This window comes from Lepisma saccharinum, chromosome 3, assembly GCF_977018435.1.
Source record: "Lepisma saccharinum chromosome 3, izLepSacc3.1, whole genome shotgun sequence".
Classification (NCBI taxonomy): Eukaryota; Metazoa; Arthropoda; class Insecta; order Zygentoma; family Lepismatidae; genus Lepisma; species Lepisma saccharinum.
Window position 1 is genome coordinate 75664825 of NC_139231.1, and position 24534 is coordinate 75689358.

General features: G+C 36.9%; 1 protein-coding gene across 8 annotated transcripts in view; it reads left to right on the forward strand.

Moving 5' to 3' along the window:
• The first annotated feature begins 391 nt into the window (after positions 1–391).
• LOC145985162 (ral GTPase-activating protein subunit alpha-1) overlaps positions 392–24534 on the forward strand; it is a 201986-nt gene continuing 177843 nt past the window's right edge. For all 8 annotated transcript variants that reach the window (XM_083118842.1, XM_083118847.1, XM_083118845.1 and 5 more), the window contains exon 1: positions 392–668. In XM_083118842.1, the coding sequence (XP_082974968.1) occupies positions 563–668 (106 nt within the window). In that variant the 5' untranslated portion in view covers positions 392–562. The remainder of the gene's footprint in view (positions 669–24534) is intronic.

Sequence of the window (24534 nt, forward strand, 5' to 3'; positions counted from 1 at the left end):
CATACACAAATCGACATGCTTCTGGGTTGTAAAAATAGATACGTAGATATTTTATTTGGAAAAAGTTGACGTTCATATTCTTTAGAAAATATACGTGTATCGAAAATTGGACGATATAGTTCATTTCTGGCCTGTGATATAGTATATTGTATCTCAAAGCAAAAAAATCCCTTTGAAATCGATTTTGTTTATTTTGCGCATAATTTTTAAATATATATTTTTAAAGCTATCATTTCTGACATTTTATAGGATCAAAGAGTCTTTTTTGTTCTGTGTCCTTATGCTGTTCCAAACGGTAACGCATATTTACACGACATTTGTTTCTTTTCATGCTTTTGTTTAGTGCTGCCATCTGTGAACATAATTCTATTTTGTCAACATTGTAGATGTCGCTGACATAGCGTTCGGAAGTGTAGGGAAATGTAGAGAAGGAGTTTTGGAAGGTTCGAAGTAAATGGGAAGTTGTGATAGTAATGGTGACAAAGTGTGGAGATTTTTCACTGTGGATTATAGCAATGTATAAAAATAGATCGTATGCACTCTAGCATGTAATTTGAAAATCATGTTTAGCAAGAAACCCCATGCAGACGTTAAGAAATCTACGCAAAAGATCCAGGACTTGAAGAAGGATGCTGCTACACGATTAAAACACCTTAAAATTGTGTTAGGTAAGTGGAACAATATTTGTAATGAACATTTAACTTTTAAAAGTTTTGTACCGTTTGACAACATACAGTCATAAACAGGTTGCTGCTATTTCTTACAGGAACACATTGTTGTGTTTCATGTCGCATATTTATGACACTTTGAAAGATTACGTGTCTATTTGACCTTGTGGGGTGATGTGGGGACAGGTGTTTTAACATTGGAACTTGCCACAGATAATTAACGGAATGATATAAAATTCATAACAAATCATAACGTGTAATCCAACCAATTTGGTATTTACTATTGCAAGAGGATAAATGGATTAACATTTGCATTAATTAATTAACTTTTCTCTAATGCAGTTGTTAGTTGCCAAGTCTGGACAAATTAATCGGATATCATTCAATTATTTCACCTAAATAAGTGTTCCGGAATGCAGAATAGTACGTTAGCAATGTAAAAAAGTGCGAAAGAAATGATTCCCAGGTGTCTCAGGTATAGTAAAGTAGTACCTAATAAACAAACAATTTTGTTCACCCGATAAGCCCACAGTCTTAACGCTCACTTGCCTACATTCCTTAACTGTTTTACTACTGCTTGATATTGCATGCATGTTTGGACTTTTGATTGAATATCACCGTAGTTGAGGAAGAAGAAGAAAGTGAAAAGTATTTGGAAACTAAATTTTCTATTCACAAAAAAATGCAGAATACAGTGTAAAGTTATGTGATTTGGTCTAGTCCCTACACATCATTGAGTGTCAGCTAGCTTTCGACCTTTAGATGCCTTTTGACGGCCTATGTATAATATTTAGACACTAAAGTGTAAAACATAGTTTTATTTGATGGCAAGAAGTCAAAACTACAGGAAGCTCAATAACTCTAGGAGAGTGTGTTTGAGTTGTCACATACTGCTGCGACAGCTTACATAACGAGGTTCTCCTGTCTGCATTGCTAATACATACTAATTTCGGTAACAGTTTAGTATATCGGAGACACATTAAAATCGAATAATTTGTGTTTCACAGGGTTCGTACTTACCAATTGTGTATTGCAGAACATAGTTCAAGGTGTCATTATGCTTTTTACACGAAAAGAAACACAATTTTTCACATACATAGTGATTTTTTAAAATCCTTTCTTCGCTTCCATAACACACAATATGACTGACACATCTTGACTCATGTTGTGGGTATGCAGTGTTTCCAACCTTGTTCACGAAAAAATACCTACTATTGTGTTAGTCACATGTGCAAATTGTACATTATGCACGGGTACGGTAGCTGATGGATAGCCTCACGAACCATTTCCGATAAGGTTTGGTTAGGTTAGGCAAGCATAGTTAAAAAAAAGGGGGGTTGGAAACATTGACAGGGGCTTACGTCATCAAACGTATGGAACATTTGGTTCACGTAGTCGAAGGTAATGTAGGCAAGAGCTTTTGTGCATCGGAGAGATATTTCTCTTGAGAAATACATGATTTCCCGGTCAAATATAGTATTCCATGATGAAAGAAAATACCTCAACAATGTTGGAAATCTTGGAGAAACTCATTTCCGTAAGTAGTTTCTTCTGTAAAAATGAAGAAATGTGTATCTGATATACTAAACTGTTACCAGCCCTGGTTTCATTTGATTTGTGTGTGTGTATGGAATTGTCTGTGAGTACTATCACAATAAGATGGAAACTGATGTGCTTAGTTTCTCCCAGCATGTAACTGCAACGACACTACCAATGCACCATCGGGGAGCTGCTGATTAATTATCACCTGCATTTTTATTCTTCACTAAATGTTATGTATTTAGCAACAAAAATTAATATGAAACTCTACCAAGTTAATCCAGCGATGTTCATTGTTCTTTTGAAGGCGTATCCAAGTGCAACTTCTTTTTCTTCATGTTATGATTGTGTTGTTCCCTGGTGTCTCCTCTAGAGCGTTGTATTGTATCATAGACGCAGCAGTGGGTTCGAAGCCCACGGCTCCAGACAGATATATTAGTAGGAATTTCAGCGAAAAGTGCAGGCTTGGCCAGGACACGAACCTGGGTCTCCAGCAAATTGTGCTGTGCTTATATCACCTGAGCTACCAAACAAGCCCTGGTTTTGCCTGTTTTCCTGATGCTGATTTATCTGTTTGGAATTGTCTCTGTCAGTGGTACTGCAATGGGATCTCTTCTTGACTTTGAAACACTGATGACATGTAGTTTCTCCCAGCGTAGAGTTGTATATTACCTTATGATCGAGTGTGCCAAATCATACGTGAAACAGTGGTGGATAAAAATCATGCGAAACTAGGCTGGTTCGGTATCTCAGTTGTTAGAGTGATGGGACAGTGTGCCAGCAGCCCGGGTTCAACTCATAGCCGATCTGGCATTTTTCACTGAAATTTCTATGTAGTCATGATCCCATGTACCTTATATGTGCAGCATGTTATTTTAACTGATAAAGAAGTGTGTATACATTGTGTCTTAACCAATCACAATTAATTTATGGCTGAAAGACCTGACTGTGTTTTAGTAGGCACGAATGTTATTAAATACAAAGGAATTGGAATTAACTTTTCTGGTTAACATCAAAGGTATTCATACTATGGGAATGAGAGACCCGGTAATAGATAATTAAGGTACTCACGTTGTTCTACATTATTTTCTATTAATTTCGGTAGCCACTGCCACCATTCTCGTTGGAATTCGTTGTGTTGTTGCTTTGGTGCATTTCTGGTGTTTTTTCCTAAATCGACGCTAGGTGTGCTGCTGTCACCTGTATGTCTGCATATATGTCGTCTGCTGTTCACCGGTGTTTGTTGCATTAACGGAAGCCAGGTGTGGTGTGCCTGACCACTATCTATGTTCAGTTCATGGTTGTAGTGCATGATGGCGTGTGTTTCTTTGATTTTTGTGTCTATCAGAGTGTGTGCTTTGCATTTGACATGTACTTTCTCAATTTTATGGTTGTGGAATTTGATATGCTTGGCAAGTCCGGTGGTGGGTTGGGCAGTTTTTGCATTTGATAGGTGCTGCTGAATTCTCTCACTGATGGGCCTAATGGATCTGCCGATGTAGTGAGCCTTGCACTCGCAATTAGCATCATAGACACCTGGATTGTTGAGGGAGGGAGAGGAAGTACCGTTTATGTTTGTTTAGTTGGTCAGCTATTTTGGAGGTTGGTTTGTGTGCTATTTGGATATTGTAGGGGCGGAGGGCTTTTGTAAGGCGGTTGGATGTGGTAGGATGGTAGGGAAAGGCAAACCACTTGGTTTTGTTACTGGGATCTGGTTGTGATCATGGAGTGGGTTGTGTTGATGGTGCAGGTTGTCTGACTTGGCTTTCAGCTTTGCTGCACCATGTGGAGAGTTAACATTCAGTATATCCATGTTTTAGTGCCAGTTCCGTGATGGTTGCATAGGTATATTAGGGAGAAGTGAGACCAACTGTCTGAGGCATCTAAAACACAACGAAATGTCAAGGAAATCCCTTTCTCCTATCTTGATTCACAAAATTAAATGATGGAATTCCTAAGATATCTTAAACTAATAATAGCACTGGCTGTGTACATGTATAATGTGTATTTTGGCATATCCATGAAGAATGAAACTTTATGGGTGTAAAATGAAAAGTTGGCAAGTTTTATAATTATTTATTTATTTATTGAACAAATGATGCCACAGAACATTGTTCCATTGAGGCATGCATACATTTTGTGCATTACATAAATTGTTTTACTAATTGCTAAACAGGTGAACCCCTTACTCCTTTCTCCATTGACCCAGTAGGGCTATTTTGAATGATTGAAGTGAGGGACTGTTTATATCAATGCTTGGATCATTTTCTACCACTTCTTTAGAATTTTTACCCATTTTCCACATCGGAGATATCTTTACATAGTTTGTTCTAGATTTTGGCACATGGAACAACCTAGGTTTCGGTCTGGTTCTCATTTGAGGTACACGATATTGTAGTGCACATACTAACCCCATAGAGCCTATTTTGTTATTTACAATTTTATATAGTATGCTCATCAAATTTAGATTAAACCTTTCTTCATTTTTATTATGTTATACTGCAACACAAGTTCAGAGCATGGAGTGAATTTAGGATATACTTTGTCTTCTTTGTACTTTAGGTAGAATTTGGGCTGAATCACCACTATTTCCCTCATGTTTTTTTTTTTTATCCAAGGCCTGCCATATTACTGATGCATATTCTATGAGTGAGCGTACTATAGAGACATACAAAGTTATTAATATTGATGTACTTGGTAGATCTTCCCCACATATTTTTATGAACCCTAATTTCTTGTACACTTGGTTAACGATGTGATGGATATGTTCTTTCAAGCATAGATTAGCGTCGTATGTGACACCAAGATTTGTGAATTTAGTTACCCTGGTTATTTGTTTTCCTCTCAACTGATACAAGAAGTTTCTTAATGTTTGAGCATTTGTTATATACATTACCTGACATTTATCAAGATTAAATGAAAGTATTATTTTCACTCCATTGTAGTAATTTATTTACGTCTCTCTACAAGTCAAGGCTATCTTCGTCAGGAAATAGGAGGCATCACCTTTTCATAATTATTTTCGGGAGGTCATGAATAAAGAGTAAGAAAAGGATTGGGTCCAAATTGGAGCCCTGCGGTACCCCAGAAGGCATAGGGTATATCCGAGATATGTATCCTAGTATAATTGACAAATTGTTTTCGGTATACGAGGGTTGGGGCCATAAGCCATATCAACATTTTTTTTCTCAAAGTTAAACAGTGGTACCACAGTATGATTGCATGTGCTGGAGAACGTGGTACATTCAGTACATCAGGACATGTCCCTAAATGACAGTTTGATGTACTTAGTCTGGCCATAAATACTGTTAAAAAGTTTCAGATGCTGTAACACTGTCCATTGTGAGGCGAATAAATGAACCTGGTGGTGGAATGTGTGATGACTCATTGTGAGTGTTGCTGTAGAACTGTGGGCAGTGCTTGAGGGTATTGCCTGCAAGAAGAGTCACCCCACAGTTGACAGATTGAAGCGCTCTATACTGGCTGCAGTGGCGACATTTCCTCTGGAGACAGTGCATGCTGCAATAGACGAGGGGTCCGGCAGACTCCGAGCCTGTGTGCATGCTAACAGCAGACATTTTGAAATATGATTGGTGCAAACTGTTGTCAGACCATGTATACTTCACATCCTTTATGCATATTAAATTACCTTTCACCATGTTGCTCGTTTTCCTTTGTAACAGTATTTATGACCAGACTAGGTATGTTTTTGCATAGAGGGCAGTAGTAATTCAGTGGTGAGAATGGATGTGACATGGCTTTCTTCTGAGGAGAAAGGATGCATATTTATCCATGTGCACTTTCAGCCCCATATGACCACTGTAAGTGGGTTAGGGGAAATCTTTATTGAATGCCCCTTGCACACCTCAGTTTTTAATGAGTCTGTGGATGAGTTTAAAGTAAAACTTAGCATAATTTATGTCATATTATTCAGAAAAGATGAGTCTTTATAGAAACAATAATATACCTATTTGCTGAAAAATAAATTACCGTATTTGCCGGCATATTAAGACCCCCTTTTTTGGATACATTATTGAGGAAAAAAGCTTTGCCACTTAATATTATAATTAATATACAGTATTTGAAATATAAAGTTATATGTAGGTGTACTTTCAAAAAATAACTTACCTAGTCTAACTAGGAAAAAATACATTTTAATCTTCTTCGCCACTCACTGCAAGGAAGTTGTCTAACTTAAGAGAAAATTTCCTGAAATGGAGTTAATCATAAAATGAGTGTCACAATTACACCCATAACACATTTGAATACAGTTACACAAAATTTGTCACCTTCTGTTGATGTAACGTTTTCATCTGCTGGTTCTTGCATTTTTAAAATATTCCTCTGTCTTTCTTAGTAAATTAGACTTCAATAGATAGAAACCCTCAAGTTTGGGGACTTTCCTGCCTTATTCATCAATGTTTATAGACATGCTAGCAACAAACTTGTTTAAAGCCTGGTGATTTTTGAGAATGTATTCCTTGATACATATGGACAATATTGAACAAAAACCAAGTTCCTCGTTTGTAGATAATCTGAGGGAGTTGTAATTTTAAAAATCTGCAAATCTGCTGACACACCATTGCGTTTGTGTCAAAACCAGTGAACTTATTCAGAAGTGTTGTGGTATCATTTCACACTTTCTGTTGCATTCATTCGAATAGGCAATGACAAAAAGCGTAACAATCTGACAAACATAGGTTTTTTAATCCTCTCTTGATTTTCGTGATCTTCAATCCAGTAATACAGATGACCAAACAATACGACCACACATACCTAGGTATAGCATGCCTTCCATGAAGGCACATTTAGGGGATGTAAGGGGTAGAGCTCCACACATTCTCGATCTTGGCCATTTTGAAGGTGATGTGATCAGTACCATGCTCTGGCCACCCCCAGGAACCACTTTATGCAGGGACAAGGCCGGTAAATTTCAGACCTTAGATCACCCACCCCAGGAATCAAACCTGGGTCTCCTGCGTGGCAGTCAGACACCCTACCGATTAGTTCACTGCAGCTCTGCCTGTTGTATTTATGTGCATATTTTTTAAAAAATCTTATTCTTTTCAACTGGTAGTTAGTAGATTATTTTGTTCTTAATGGTCTATAAAAAGATTTGCCAGGGAAATGGAGATTATTGTCTTTTTTTTTCTGTTCAGAAGGAACGTTGTAGCAAATGTACTTGGGATGCAATACATTGTAATACAATTGATGCTGGGAGGGTGCTGTCATTTGGTTGGCCAGTAACCTAGGAGACATAGCTGAACTACAATGGAGTGCCTCAGAGTAGTTCTTGAAGCCATTTTAGCTCTTGTGAGAATTTTTGTGAAAGTTCAGTCAGTCCAGTCCATGACGATTATCTTTTGTAACCATTCATTAACCACGACTACACCTTAATGATTGGAAAGACCATTTCATGAGCTTGTTATTAGATGATCTTTCTTCATTAAATATATTCCACTTAGTACTCTCCAGTCACTGCAATGTTGCAGGCCAACAAAGCTTCCTGGGCATTGTGTTTGTCCCTTCATCCACTTCATCTAATCACAAGTCATCCCCATTGTCAGGATTAGCTAAAAGTGCAGAAATCTGACATGAAATATACCAAATCAAATGCTTTAAAGTATGCAAACTAAATGCTGAAAAATCAAATGGCCACTGTGCAAAGAGAGAATGTGATGCACATATATATATTCAACCATGCAGCTCAGGTTCCCAGTTGCCACGATTTTCTGTTGGAAGACGATACAATTTTTAGTATGCTGTGGACAAAGTGCATACATCATCCAATACCAGGGCTGCCCACTTGAGTTTGAAAACCTCAGGACAAAGCACACAGAGTCTGTCTTCAATACAAAAACATAGAGTAGCATGTGAAACATGCATGATGCTGATGCATGCATGCATAATGCAAATTCATTAAGCTGCCATGATACTGTTTCCACAATGGTCTGAACTCCCCAAAAAGACTTGCCAAGTACAAAATTAAATGAGAAAAAATACCTGTTTACTGTTGTGTAATATGAAGTTTATTTATTTCTGTAGAGCTTACATATAATAAAGGTAAGGATTAGATTGTGATTATAAACCTTTGCGTTGACAGTGCCTACGAAAATTTTTACATACCACTAGTCCACTAACAATAATAATTTGCATAAATATAATGATCAAGTACTTTCATCATCTAGATCTAACAACCTTTTTCGTATTCAATAAATCATCAATTAAAGAAAATGTTGTGACTGTCCAATATTGACATTCACAATTATTATGAACTTATTGTAAAAAAAATAGGGTGTTTGCAACACTGATACATATTTCATTTGTTTAAAAAGTTATTGATAAAATTTGAACATCTAAGAAATGGCTGTGAATGCTATATCTATCATTGTGATTGTACAAGTGTGTTAATACAGATATATATTCAAAATTATGATGTATCTACATTTTTATTTGTGCAATCCATGAACTTAACTAAAAGGTTATTTGGGATTAGGCAAAGGGCCACGTCTCAAATCATTGGCGACCATTAAAAAGGACCCGATTAAAGAAGTGTATCTTCGGATTTTGAGTGACGAATGTATTTAGTTCTCAACTTTTAAATTTTATTGCCCTTGTTCAATTTTGAAACTTGTGTATATTATGGCTGATAAAACAGGGAAAGATGTAAGATGACATAATCGTAAGAAGGAAACTGTTCATTACGAAAACATGAATTCAACATCTCAAGTGCAAGAAGGTGAAGTAAGTAAGCAGACTGGTGCATCTGTGAATATTGTCTGTTGTAATGATCCTAATAGTGATCGCAGATCTATACAGTGTGTAAGTTGTCTTTCTTGGTATCGTGTTAATTACTTAAGGTTAACTGTAACACACTGCCATATTTATTCTACCACCAGTGAACAGTTTTATTGTTCTAAATGTAATCCAGAATATGATCCTTTGAAATTGCCATTTTATTTGGAAACTGTTACTCCAAATTTTTCTGAACTTTTGGACACAATTAAAGGTATTAAACTTTCTATGGAAGATAAATTAGATCAGAAGTTTAAGGAATCTAGTGGCCAGCTAAACAAGAGACTTCAGGTATCCAGTCAAGAGATGAAAGAATCCAATGAACAGCTCAATCAAAAACTTCAAGAATCTAATGAACGTATAAGCGGGGAGTTAAAACAATGAAATGAACAACTAAGAAAAAATTGGAACAATTGAATTCTGATGTGAATACAAAACTAGAAGCTGTCCATCTGGAGTCGGACACAAAGTTTTATGCTGTTAATGAAGATATAAAGAATGTCAGTAGTAGGTTAGACAACATTGTCTTTGAAGTGACAAGAAAAATTGATTCTGTTGCCGCTGCATGTGTTAGGTCTAACGAACAGATAGAGAAAAAATTGAAAGAAGAATTGAAGACTGTTGACGACAGGTTAATTGTATTAGAAGAAAACAGAAAAACACAAGAGCAACGTTTCGAAACATTTGAAACTAATTTAAATGATATTTCCTCACAGTTTATCAACATTAAGGACAGATTGTCAACAATGGATACAAATTTATCAACAACATTTAACTACGAATAATGTAAGTAGAAACGTTGAAATGCAAAGAAATAGTGTAAATGCAACTAGCCAACGTAACCGAAGAATGGATTCCGGATTGAGTTCATCAGATACCGATCCTGAAGCTTCATCGGAAACAACACATGTCAAACGATTGATAAAAAGTTCAAGTTCTCGTAAACATGTTACTTGGAAAGTAAAGAAATCAGTTTCATTTTGGATCTGTTAGGTCGACAAACTCAGTATGTGACAATGTTCATCGCACATCATTTGATACTTGTAATGTTCAGAGTAATCCTTTAACTTGTACTTGGTGTACAAGTGATGACCTTGCTGATTTAATCAATGTTCAGCTTTGCCGTGAACCTAACCAGATGCAAGTTGTCATATTGGAAATCAAGCTAATATGCCTACACCTTTTGTATCTGATAGTGGTAGAGCTAGATGTTTAAAAATTAATGAGTTAGATCATCTCCCTAAGTTTTCCGGCAAATTAGAAGTTCAGTATGCTAGAGAATGTATAGAACAATTGACTTACACTTTGAATTTGATTTGCATTCCTAAACATTTAAGATTACAAAGTGTGCAAAGATGCTTTACAAATCATGCAGGATATTGGTTTAGAACACACAAACGGCAATTTTCTTCATATGACGATTTCGTTCAAAAGTTTATGAACCAATTCGCGTCAACAGAGGTTTTTCAGTCACAATTAGCAGTGTTGAGAAATAGAAAATATGATTCGCCACAACTTGGAAATTTAGAAACTTTTGCTATGAAAACATATTCAAGTTACTGTAATCTTGTAGATTATCCTCAAGACACTGATGTTATCCAACTTATTATTAGCCCATTGCCAGATTACATTGCTAATAATATAACATGTCATGAAATAACATCTGTAGATCAACTTACAAGTATGTTAAGAATATTAGAGGTTGTGAAAACTAGCCGAAGGAGACAAATGTGTCTTCCAGAAGAGAAATTTGACAGTGACAAAGTCTCAAAATCTTATAAAAGGAGCAAACAAACCAAAATGAAATTGAATGTTCGACAGGTGAATCTTAAAAGGGACAAATCTATGACTATTTCGTCTACTCAAACATCTGAATCTAGTCATGAACAGTGAAATTTTCGACTAACATATTATAATGGTAATGGTCGATTTAATCCTGGCAATAATGATAATGAAAATGGAAACAAATCGTTTAGGAGATTTAAACAAAATGGAAATACTCCAATATATTCTAATAACTTTGGAAATAGGTTTAATAATGGAACCAATGTAAGAGGCAGAAATTTTCCCAGAAACCGGTATTTTAATGGATATCAATCTAATTTTGTACAACCTGGTCAAGGTGGGTCTTATGATGCTAATTCTTATGTGACACAAACAGTGAGTAATTATAGACCTGAGTACAGTAATAATTTTAATACACAACATCATACTCAAACGGCAAGAGTTTCATCAACTTTGCAAGGTTATCAAACATCACAAGTCCAGGCTACACCTCAAGCTAGTATGTCAAGTAATACAGGATTGGCATCATCTATTCAAGTACCTATACCTGTAACCAGAGTACAACAATCGTTAAACTCTCAAAATAATGTGAATAGTTCTCCATTAAATTGAAATGGCGGACAGATGTGCATCGTTCTCTCTGCTTCTTATCGCAGGTGCAAGAAGTGCAGAAGAATTCTGGTGATGATAATAGTTCGGACACTAATTTTACTGGATCTAATTTCACAAATTTTTTTACAAGTGAATTTTTTGCTTGAGTGGTTTGAGGAAGAACCAGACTGGCTTTCTACTGGAGCCAATACACCTATTCCACTTATAGAAGTTCCAGTTATTCATGGTCGTATTGATCAAAAACCTATTATTTGTACAAGAGATACAGAAAGTCAGGCTAGTGTGTTAAATTTTGATATTTGGTGTAAAATATCCACGTTAATTGGGAACATTAAACTTGACAAAGTGGATGACATAAAACTTTGTGGTTTTACTGGATCAAAGAGATGTAAGATTGTACGTAGGATCGAAGGTAATTGCTCTTAAAATTGCTGATAAATATTTTCCTGTAGAAATGTTCTTTCTCAAGGAGCTGAATGCAGATTTAATTTTGGGAATTTCGTTCTTGAGAAAATATAAGGCAATTCTGGACCTTAGAAAACAAAATTTAAAACTTGTAACCCCTAATGGAAGAGAACTGTGTGCCAATTTTACTTAGGAAATTACGTTAAATAATAATAATGGCAGTGATGTAAATAATCGTGAATTTAACTATATTTTGTTAAATGATGAAACAGAGTACATTCCCTCAAATGAAGTGGTTAGGGAAAGTATTTCTGATAATGAAATTTTGAATGCTTTGCAGAAAGACCAAATGTTTGAACTTTTAAGCAAATACTACATTCAGTTTTCAGATCAGCCACGACATGCTAATGTTGAATCATATAGAATCCAGATAGACACACAGGTTCCTGTTACTAGTGTTCCATATCCTATTCCTATTTCTAAAAGACAAGCTTTGGAGGAAAAATTAGAAAAATGGCAGAAATGGGGGATTATCTATCAAGAATCATCTTCATACTTGAATCCGTTAAACATAGTTCCAAAACAAGGAGGTTTATGGAGGCCAGTAGTAGACTTCCGGAAATTAAATCAACATGTAATTTCACCTCAAGTAAGAGTCGAACCAATAAATGAAACGCTACAATGCCTTTTGGGAGCGCTGATGAACAAATTTAAACTTTTTTTTTTGCTCCTTTGAACGAAAATAGGTGATTATTTATAATTCGACCCCGCTGAATCCAAATCTGAAAGTAGAAATGCTGTATCACCTATCGTTTTCCCTTAATTTTCATATTTTGTCTTTAATAAAAATGTAATTCCCTTTGTAATAAACATCGAAATTTGAAATTATTTTTGTTTGTTTGCTCATGAAATAAGATTTAAATATTGAAGTGAATAACTATGAAATATAAAAAAAATATATATAGGACCGATTTTGACTGTTCAATTAAGAAATTTCATGCAAAAAAAAAGAAGGAGAAAAACACATTTTTACTCACATTTTCAAAATTTCTTTCTTGAACTCTGCCGTTTGTAACTGCCACCCGAAACCTCTTCCTTGAGGTTCCAACAGTAGTCTGCTAACATGTTCTGTACCGATTTTCCTCAAAATCGTTTCTCCATGACACAAATATCCTGGTGAAATCTCTCGCCGCATTCTTCACTAACCGCTCCCAAGTTAGGGGGGAAAAAGTCCAAATGCGAATGTAAATAGTGAATTTTCAAGGACATATTGCACCCCATGCCCTGATAACACTTGTAATGACCCCGAGTTTGCCATTACTTCGTGGTTTTATATCATTATTATTATTATATTTTATATTATTATTATTAGTATTATACAGTTAATAATTCATATATATATTCATAAATATGGTCGCCTTTATAATCAAAATTATACACATATCTACAAGTATGAATATAGGCAAATTTAAGCAATTTACATAGTTTCAACATTAATCGTTTCATTTGCTTTTAAATGTTCTAAGGAGTGTTATAAGTTTCATTTTGATCAGTGAATTGAAGCCGAAGTTAATAATTTCTGAGTTAAATTCCTTATATCTATTTGTTGTTTCATGTTTCTGGCAAACGCCGTTCGTTTCTCTTATATTTTGAAAGCCATTGTTGATGTATTTAAACTTTTGTGGGGTGAGAAGATCACGTGCTTTTCATTGCATTGTTGCCACCACATACCTAAATTCACTGTGCCAGATTACTGTACATTTCTAATATATTACTGTTGGCTTTTATAGAACTTCCTAGTATTAAAAGGTTATTGTGTCTGGTAACACTGTGTAACTGAAGAGGTGTTTTCGCCTTCCAGGAAAACTGTTGAGAGTCGCGCGGAGAGATTTGAAGTAGCCAGAGGTGCTTCGCGTTACGGAAAAGATTAGGCTTACGCATCTCGTGCTGTACCATTTAAAAGTATTTGAATTGTAATTTTCGTATTACATTATTTACGTGCGTGTCTAAAATAAACGTAAAGTTGAACATATTACGGTTTTTCTTTATTTCGAAAGTGTATTTCGTACTTGTGGATACCTGCATCAGTAGGACAACCGGGCTATTGGACTTCACCTGTGGATCCAAGGGGAAGGAACGCAGTAATTCAGCCCGATCCCTGGGATTATCCAGCATGCTCTGCTGAGCTTATAAGGTAAGTGTACTGGTGAAGTGCACCGCTACGTGGGACGTAGCAAGTTTTGGCGACCAACGTGGTAGCAAGTTTGTGGCGCAATACGTCGTAGCAAGTTTTTGGCGCCACATCGCGGGGCTCGTAAAGAGTGAAGATTGTCCTTTCTCCCATGGTGTGAAGTGATTCCCAGTGGTCCCGAGTGTTTTGTGTCCTCCCAAAATTTATACCACTTTCCCAGAAGATGGATAGGAAGAACCTAAGGAGCCAATCACGCAGCGTAGTACAGGAGACGACAGCGGCGTGTTGCAGCATTACTTGGACAGAAGAATCTGGATACCGATGTCAAAATTGTGACAGGTTATTCCACACTGGGTGTGTGGCCCGAGCAGAGACTGTGGTCGGCGAGAATGACAAGGAGTTGCTGTGTCAAACGTGCTTTGAACAGAGGATGCGGCCGGTGGAACCTGTGCTAGGCACCGTGTCAGTGATCCCGGATTGGATAAAGGCCGTGATGGAGAGACAGGATCAGATGATTAATGCCATTGCTGAAAAGGAACGTGAGCGGGAAGAAAGAGACCGGCAACGACAAGAACAATTCGTCAGCGCTATGGAACAGAAGGAACGTGAGCGGGAAGAGACCAGGTTAGCTCAGGAACGTGAGCGGGAAGAGACCAGGTTAGCCCAGGAACGTGAGCGGGAAGAGACCAGGTTAGCTCAGGAACGTGAGCGGGAAGAGAGAGACCGGCAACGACAAGAAGAGTTCGTCACCGCATTATCGGAAAAACAAAGGGAGAGTAATGAACAGATTGCCGGAAAGTTTGGTGACATTATGCAACAACTAAGTGCTCTTCCTATTCAAATACAGCTTACATCTGAACGTATTGGGCAAGTCGAAGAAGCACAACAGGGTCTAGCGTCCAAGCAGACTGTCCTTGAGTCCGATGTAGGCGTGTTGAAGGATCAAGTGACCCAGCTAAAGGAGAGTGTGACGGAGACCCACACGAACCTACAAAACGACATTGCAGACCTTCGGCAGCGTGTGACAAATTTAGTTGTTCGAGAGGAAACTGTTACCCCTCCCGTAGGCGAAAACATGGGCCACAACATTACCTCGCCGCCCCGTCACATTGCAGGAATGTACGTACACCAGCAGTCCTTGCAGATTGAGAGAGATCATCGACCTTCTGTGCGCGAGTCCGTACCTGCTCGAGAGGCAACTCGGGTTGGACAGTACGACGTTGACGAACGACGAGTAAGAGATGAAGTGTCCGATTCGGATAGTGCCCCTTTAAGAGAGTGGAATATTCGTTTGCCACGCATGACAGACATAAATCAGTTACCAAAATTTGACGGAAACATTGAAGCGTACTCAGCGGAAAAATATCTGATAGACCTAAACCTTAGCTTTCACCTAATGCATGTACCTTATGAGTGTCGAGTAGGTTTGCTGTCTCGAATCTTTGTGGGAACGGCTGAACACTGGCTTTCCGCGAACCGTGACCAGTTCCAAAACTATGAGGACTTTTGTGAACAGTTCCGGACACAGTTTGCTTCCCCGGAAGCTAAACAACGACAACTTGCTGCTTTGCGACGGCGTCGTTATTCTAGGCAAACTAATTCGTCCATGGAAAGTTACGCCTGGAGTACCTACGCTGCTTTCAAGAACTTGTCTGACAGTTTACGAGAAAATGAAGTGGTGACTTTGATAATCGAACAGCTCCCTTTTCGAGTGCGACATCTGTGCCTTGCCAACGCTCCTAGGAACATTCGTGACCTGACAACATTTCTTAAAAGTTACGAAGTGTGCGAAGAACCGATGGGTTGGCAAACGTATGACAACACGGCTGGTGTACGACGACAGGAAGACTCTAACTTTCGTCGTACACAAAATAACCGAGCTCCACAAGTAAGGATGGTAAGACAAAATAACCGTCCTAACAATCAAAACCAAAATTCATTTCATCCGTACAATACTTCGCGACGGCAGAATCAACAGAACCGGACGTCTCAAACAGATGAGCGGTCAGAAAGAAGGAGGCAATGGACACCACCTGCTCGTCGACGACAGCGATACAGGCCGAGCTACCAACGGTCAAGATCGGACTCTCCCCGTCACAACCCGATGGTGAACGCTGAAACAAACACTGATGAGCCGCCGTTAAGTCACGAACAGCAACAGGCTATAAATGACACTCGAAACTACTACTGGAACATGAATCAGGCAGGTGGGAATTCTCCGGAAAACTCTCACCTTGCTTAATTGATCAGCTCCGTGTTGGGCAAGGGCATCTTGAGGAGCTATCCCACGTTAGTGATTCGAGATCTTTTGGAGTGACCACGACGATTGATTTAACTGAAACTGAAAAGGCTGTGATCCGAGGTGCCGTATTTAAAATTCAAAAATTATCTTCAAATAGCACCACTCCGATCGTGAATAGTAACATCGCTGGACTTCCGGTATCTTGTGTCATTGACACAGGAAGCGAGGTATCATTGTTGAATTATGAAATTTGGGAACGTTTAGTGCAGAAATTCAGTGGTATGACACTTACAAAAGAACCACAAGTTAGGCTGACAGACTTTACAGGAAAACAGCACTTACGTGTGTGTGGAAAACGAAAACTTACAATATCATTTGATGGACAGGAAGTTCAAGTGGACATTTTTGTGATCAAAAACATTCCGGCAGATATGTTTTTAGGAGTTCCGTTTCTGCGTGACTACAAGGCTAATGTGGACTTTCAAACCAATCAGCTGATACTTCGCCTCGATGATGAATCATCCTTGTCTGAGAATATAGTTTTTAACGTGGGTGCAAATGAGCAAAGGAAGGCTGTGCACCACGTTCAGTATGACAAGTGGATGGCTAGTGAGGAGGATTTGAAGTGCAAGGTCGATGAAAGTATTACTTTGAGTTTTTCAGAACGAAAGGAACTGTTAGATTTAATTTTAAAATATCAACCGACGTTTTCTGACAGACCAGGAACGGTGAAAGGACTGGAATGTGAAATAAATTTAATAGATCAAATTCCTGTATTTCGGAAGGCTTATCCGATTCCCATCGCTAAACGTGCTGCACTCAACAATGATTTAGAACAGTTGAAGGCATGGAGAGTTATTCAAGAAATGTTTTATTGCGCCTTTATTGTCGACACGGATCACCGATTGTGGTCTAATTTCATCATTGATATTGTTTTGGCTCCCAAACATTCGATCCCACAAGTCATCCGACCCTTGCCCGACAACTCACAAATGGATGCATATTGACTGAAGGATGGAAACTCGCAAGTGCAAATGAACTTGTAGATTAAATTGTTGTTTTGTTCTTTATATTACTCAATACTGTCGAACAAAAGAATCCATTGTTCTGTTAAATCTCAGGTTGAAATGCAAGAAAGAAAGAACTGAGAGTATAAGAAAGATATCTGTTTATTTCTCTTCAAAGCAAGAACGCGCTTTTTCTGTAAAAGCCTGTAACAATGAATGAAGTTTGCGACTGTAATTTCCTGTAAATATTTGTATGTTTTCTTTTGTTTTGTTTTCTTTTGTGGAGAAGCATGACAGTAACAATGCTTATAGATTGGTAACTTTTTCTCATGTTCGGCGATGGTTGTCAAAGTGCCGACAACTTTTCCTTTTGTAATTGTTTTCTGTGATTGTTGAAAAGCTTGTATTTACGAATCGTATATGTTTCTAATGTAAGTTAAAACGGTAGAATATTTTGATTGTCAAAAGAAAAACACGAATTACGTATTGCAAGCTAAAGATTAAGCTCTGTGCACACATTCAAATTCTTTTGGAAGCTTATTTTGTAACAATGATTTGAATCATTTTTTTTTGTGTGTACAAGAATGGAATAGTACACTAACTTTGGTTTCTTATCTCCATAAGCTGTTTATTGTGAATGCGTTACAAAACATTTGTGTAATCAATGCAAAGATACTTCGTTGTTAGTATGTTTTCTGGCACAGACAAGTTCTATATTTGTTTGATATATATATATATATATAAAAAAAATACTTTTCTTCGATTTTCTCATTAAAGATTTTTTTTATTTGGAAGAGGGGGGATATTGTAATGACCCCGAGTTTGCCATTACTTCGTGGTTTTATATCATTATTATTATTATATTTTATATTATTATTATTAGTATTATACAGTTAATAATTCATATATATATTCATAAATATGGTCGCCTTTATAATCAAAATTATACACATATCTACAAGTATGAATATAGGCAAATTTAAGCAATTTACATAGTTTCAACATTAATCGTTTCATTTGCTTTTAAATGTTCTAAGGAGTGTTATAAGTTTCATTTTGATCAGTGAATTGAAGCCGAAGTTAATAATTTCTGAGTTAAATTCCTTATATCTATTTGTTGTTTCATGTTTCTGGCAAACGCCGTTCGTTTCTCTTATATTTTGAAAGCCATTGTTGATGTATTTAAACTTTTGTGGGGTGAGAAGATCACGTGCTTTTCATTGCATTGTTGCCACCACATACCTAAATTCACTGTGCCAGATTACTGTACATTTCTAATATATTACTGTTGGCTTTTATAGAACTTCCTAGTATTAAAAGGTTATTGTGTCTGGTAACACTGTGTAACTGAAGAGGTGTTTTCGCCTTCCAGGAAAACTGTTGAGAGTCGCGCGGAGAGATTTGAAGTAGCCAGAGGTGCTTCGCGTTACGGAAAAGATTAGGCTTACGCATCTCGTGCTGTACCATTTAAAAGTATTTGAATTGTAATTTTCGTATTACATTATTTACGTGCGTGTCTAAAATAAACGTAAAGTTGAACATATTACGGTTTTTCTTTATTTCGAAAGTGTATTTCGTACTTGTGGATACCTGCATCAGTAGGACAACCGGGCTATTGGACTTCACCTGTGGATCCAAGGGGAAGGAACGCAGTAATTCAGCCCGATCCCTGGGATTATCCAGCATGCTCTGCTGAGCTTATAAGGTAAGTGTACTGGTGAAGTGCACCGCTACGTGGGACGTAGCACACTTCAACAAGTTCCTTGTAGTTGTCAGATTTCACATTTCCAAGAAAATTACAGCACACTTGTCTGAAAGCTAACCATGCGCATTTATCTTTTTCTGTTAGCAATTCCACAAAGTTGTCATCATGAATGATCTCACGGATTTGCGGCCCAATAAATATGCCTTCTTTTAACTTACTATCACTGAGTTTAGGAAATGTTTTTCTCAAGTACCCAAAACCCTCACCGTGTTTATCCAAAGCCTTAACAAAATTTTTCATCGGCCCTAACTTTATATGCAACGGTGGTAACAAAATCTTGTCTTTCTCAAGTAGAGGGTGATGCCTAACACACTTCTCTCCAGGAATTAAGTTTTTCCGTATGGGCCAATCCACAATATTGTAATGTTTATCTCTTGCCCGGCTGTCCCATTCGCAAAGAAAGCAACAAAATTTTGTAAACCCAGACTGCATGCCTAACAGTATACCAATAATTTTGAGGTCTCCGCATATCTGCCAACCATATTTTTCATAATTTATCACTTTTAATATTGTATCCATATTTTCATGTTTCCTTCATGGTGGAAGAATAGGCAAGGGGTACTGATGGGTATATATTACCATTATGCAACAATACTACTGTTAAACTATTCTTAGATGCATCTAGAAATAGTCTCCACTCGTTTGGGTTGTGACTCCTTCCAAGTTCTTGCAGAAGGCCTTCTAGATCATTGCAGTAAGTTAACTCATTACTAACAGAAAAAAAATGTGTCAGTGCTTGTTGGCGTTTCCGGTATGACACCTTAACACCATCTTGTAATAAATTCCACCCTCGGAGACCTAATAATTCCGCTTGAACTTTAGAAAGGTTGAGGTCTCTGACTAGATCATTTAGTTCAGATTGGGAAATAAAGTGAGGTATATTTGGATCAGGAAAATTCGGATCGGGTTTGAATATGAGGGTCCAGGTTCATCATCTGGAGAAATCATGGTATAAAATCATGACTCATAGTTTTTTTGGCTGAAGGAACATCAGGATAAAATATAGAATGTTTTGATTTTGAACTACAGTAGTGGCATTAATTCTGGACACTTTTGAGAATTATGATCAAAATTACATTCATGTTTTGATTTTAATTTAAATTTACGTTTTTATTGAAGTAAAATTTTCAGAAAATAGACAAACCTGTCTTTATGTTCAATGTTTCAAAAAGTGAGCACACTAAATTATAATTAATAGTAATAATAATAATTATACAGAAAATGTAACTAAGTGTTCTTAGCATAACAACTCCTGCAAAATGTTCATTCAGTAAATAGTAAATTTTGGCACACACTCATTATGGTTATTGTAACTGCGTTGTGTTAATATTTTGTGGGATATCCTTTCGATTTGATAACTGCCTCGATTCTTCGTGGCATCGAGTCCATCATACACTTGAGATCTTCAGGTATTATCACTCTAAACCATGATTGGACGATGGCCTCTAACAGCTCCCTCTTGTTGCTGGGATTCCGACGCGCCACCAAAACTTTCAGCCTTGACCACAAGTTCTCAATCGGGTTGAGGTCGGGACTGTTAGCAGGCCAAGGCAGAACCATAATACCATGGTTCCTGAACCATCGCTGATTGATTCCAGCGGTGTGATACCTCGCGCCATCCTGCTGAAAGATGCACCGCTGAACGTTACCCCCAAACAAATCACGAATAGTGGGCAGCAATTTTACCTATAAGACCTGTTCTTGGTAATTTTTGGCATTAATGTTGCCTTCTAACACTGCTAGGCGCCCGACACCATGCCTTACCATGCTTCCCCACACCATGACACTGATAGGATGCTTCATAGTGGCGGTGGTGCACTCAGGTATCATGTCTTTACTTTTTCGGCCACGCACATACCTGATACCATCACTTCCAAAGATGCTGATCTTGCTTTCATCGCTCCAAATTACTTTACCCCAATCTTCTAGCGTCCACTCCCTGTGTGCTAACGCCCATTGCACACGCTTTTACCTCTGCTTTTGGTTTATTGTGTTAGGAGCCATTATTTGCAATTTCAGTATCACTTTTCAACTCGCTCCACTACATAGAGTACCTAACGATGTTCACTTCACAAAAGTCAGCTGCCAAGTGCTGTAAAGAATGAAAACAAAGAGTTCAGTTGGTTGAAAATACCAATAACAATACTAATAAATATACCAATAATCAAACAACAATGCTGCAGTAAGGTGCGAGCGATTCTTGAGGTCAACGAACGATGTACAACAATAATGCTCAAAGTTGATGTAATACACATGAATCGCACACAAGCGTTCTGTTGGATGAAAATAACAATAATAATCAGGCTACAATAATGCACTCAGATGCATTATTGAAGTTACTGAATGATATAATTTAAATTGTTTAATTTTTCTATACAGGATATAGTTTTACATTCGAGTTATTCTAAAAAAATTAACATTTTACAAAAAGTGTCCCGAATTAATACCACTACTGTATATCCCACTATGTTTGTTAAACAGAAGTAACAATCCGTAGTATGATCTTTCTGTTCTGTCCATATTACAGGGTTTCCGAAGGGCATTGATATGTGAGTGCCATTAAGCTAACCACGTAAAGTTCGCGAACAATTACAACAAATTTTACCTGGTACCCAGCTTTTTCCCTCGTCTACTTTACTTCCAAAATACAACTCGTATGCTTTTTTCACTATAGAAGTAAGTGATAGTATTTCTCTGTGACTTCGGAGTAAATTCCCCGCAAACATAACAAAACAAGTTCGGGTTATTCACACATTTGCGTGACATGGCGAACTCATTAATTGAGTTATAATATATTTCTTTAAAAAAACAATTATGAATGCTCTGATCGTTTTGTTAAAATACAACTTGCACTTCACTTCACTATACACAATATTACATTCACAATTTCACGAACATACACAAACATAAAATACGGCTACTCGCGAAGTTATCGGAAAGGAAGTTAAGACACGACTAACCCACAGAAGAACATATTTTAACAAACAGGAAATTACTCTACTGCCAGATGTTTCCTCCACGAAATATTAAGTGCCAGTCATAAACACACAAGGTCGCTAAAAGGTTCTTATCCATTTGCTAGGAACCAAACGTTAAGCCGTATGCGGAGCAGGGTGCGGAGACCTGAAACCATAAAACTATAAAATGTGGGTTTTCTGCAAAAACTTTAGGTGATACAGGAAAACGGATGCGATATTCGTTATCAGCACATCTGAATACGTAAAGATCACTTAGTTTTATTTAAAGGAGTATTTCATTGTTTATCAGTGTTACTTTTCATCGATTGATTTATCTTGTGGATACTTTCAAATACCTTTAACGGAGGATTCGTATACAGCGTTTTCCTATTGGGGAAGGCAATATTTATTTTGTTATTTACCGTTTGGCATTCGATCAGCTGTTGCTGTATTTCAAGATAGAATGAACAAGATTTTCTCCATGGATTTTAGTAACTTCGTGATATGTTGTTTGGACGGCGTTCTGATATTTAGTAAAACTTGGACGGAACATCTTCATCATGTAGGATTAGTTTTACAACAACTTAAGAATGTGAACATGTCTATAAAGTTTTCCAAATTTAAGTTTGCACGCAAGGAAATTTCTTTCCTTGGTCACATAGTATCTGGTTCAAATATCATGCCCGATCCTAGCAAGAATTCAGCTATAATTAATTTTCCTACTCCTACGAATAAAAGAGCGTTGGGAAAATTTTTAGGCTTGGCAAATTGGAGACTCAAATTTATAGAGACGTTTGCAGAAATAGCTCAACCGTTATATGAACTTTTGAAAAAGGAGAATGTTTGGAATTGGATTGAAGTTCATAATGATGCATTCAAAAGGTTACAGCAGTTAATTATCTCACCTAAAGCATTATCTCAACCTGATTTTACAAAGATTTTTAATATTAACACTGATGGTTGAAAATGTGGTTTAAGAGCAGTGCTGTGGCAGGATCCAGAGGAGGGTTGTGGTGATGAACTAAAAGTGATCCAATATGCTAGCAGAGTACTTCGAGAAGTAACAGGATTCACACCAAGTGAATCGTTTCTACATAGCAAAGTAAGGGATGCCATTTTGGGTAAAATTAATTGCCCTGAAGGTTTGCGGAACGTTACGTGGAAGAATAAATGTTTAATGGCTAAAGCTAGAATGCGGCAAAGGTATAAGTCAAAATTGAAGGAAATAAATAGAAATCAAGTTACTATTGAACCTGGTGATTTAGTCCTAATTAAAACCATTAACAAAGTAGTGCCTTAAATAAACAGATCCATAAATTATTCGATCTATGGCTTGGTCCATATGTTCTTAACAGTGTTAAAAATAACTATGTAGAATTAACATCATTGGATGGAAAGAAGATATTAAGCAGACAAAATTTATCAAACATTAAGAAGTTAACTGCAGTATTGAGAGAAGAAAGGAGCTCTTGAGCTTAAATTGAAGTGTGTTCATGCAAGATTGTTCTTGATTTATTTTAAATGTAAAAATGATATGTTATTTCAGTAGAAGTGATAAATGTAATTAGTTATTATTTAATGAAAATGAATTATTTTCCTTGACACACATGTATTTAGTTCACATTGTAAAATAGGACTGAACATTGTTACGTTGTGTTATGATTTAAAGAAGTTATTGTTTAACTGAAAACAATGTTGCAGTATTTCAATCTCTTGTATTTTGTCGGATTGACTAAAAGCGATATACTTGAATTTTATTTGTGAATTGTTACTTGTAATTATTCAACGGAAGAACATTATAAAGAAGAAAAATTAAATATTTCAACTTTTAATTATTACCCGGAGGAGGGGGGATTTATTGTGACTGTCCAATATTGACATTCCCAATTATTATGAACTTATTGTAAAAAATTAAGGTGTTTGCAACACTGATACATATTTCATTTGTTTAAAAAGTTATTGATAAAATTTGAGCATCTAAGAAATGGCTGTGAATACTATCTATCATTGTAATTGTACAAGTGTGTTAATATAGATGTATATTCAAAATTATGATGTATCTATATTTTTATTTGTGCAATCCGTGAACTTAACTAAAAGGTTTATTATGATTAGGCAAAAAATCAACGTCTCAGTGTTGACGTTAATTTCTTTGGTAGGACGGTTGATTTTATGCATATTTTAGTGAACTTAACTAGACATAAGCTCTATTCTTGTAGATCAGGTCATTTTTTGTACCTGTTCATGTAATAATAACCATTATTATTCATTCACGTGCAGGTGGCGAAAAATTTTCGCTCGGGGCACAAAATGGGTCTGTTCTAAAAGAACAAAATATATTTTTCTTTGGCACCTGCTCTGATTTCGGTACCAGCACCCCTTATTCGGACAAATTTCTTTGTATTGACTAGCAAGGTTCATGTACCAAGACAGAATTGTCTTTCGACAACATTTTCGAAGGCGCATTTATTGATAGTGACAGGAAGTTTTTTCCCCCGATCGCGGTACAGATCCCGCAAACGATTTGCAAAACTTGAAAATATGGTGATGACACTTCTCCGTCACTTG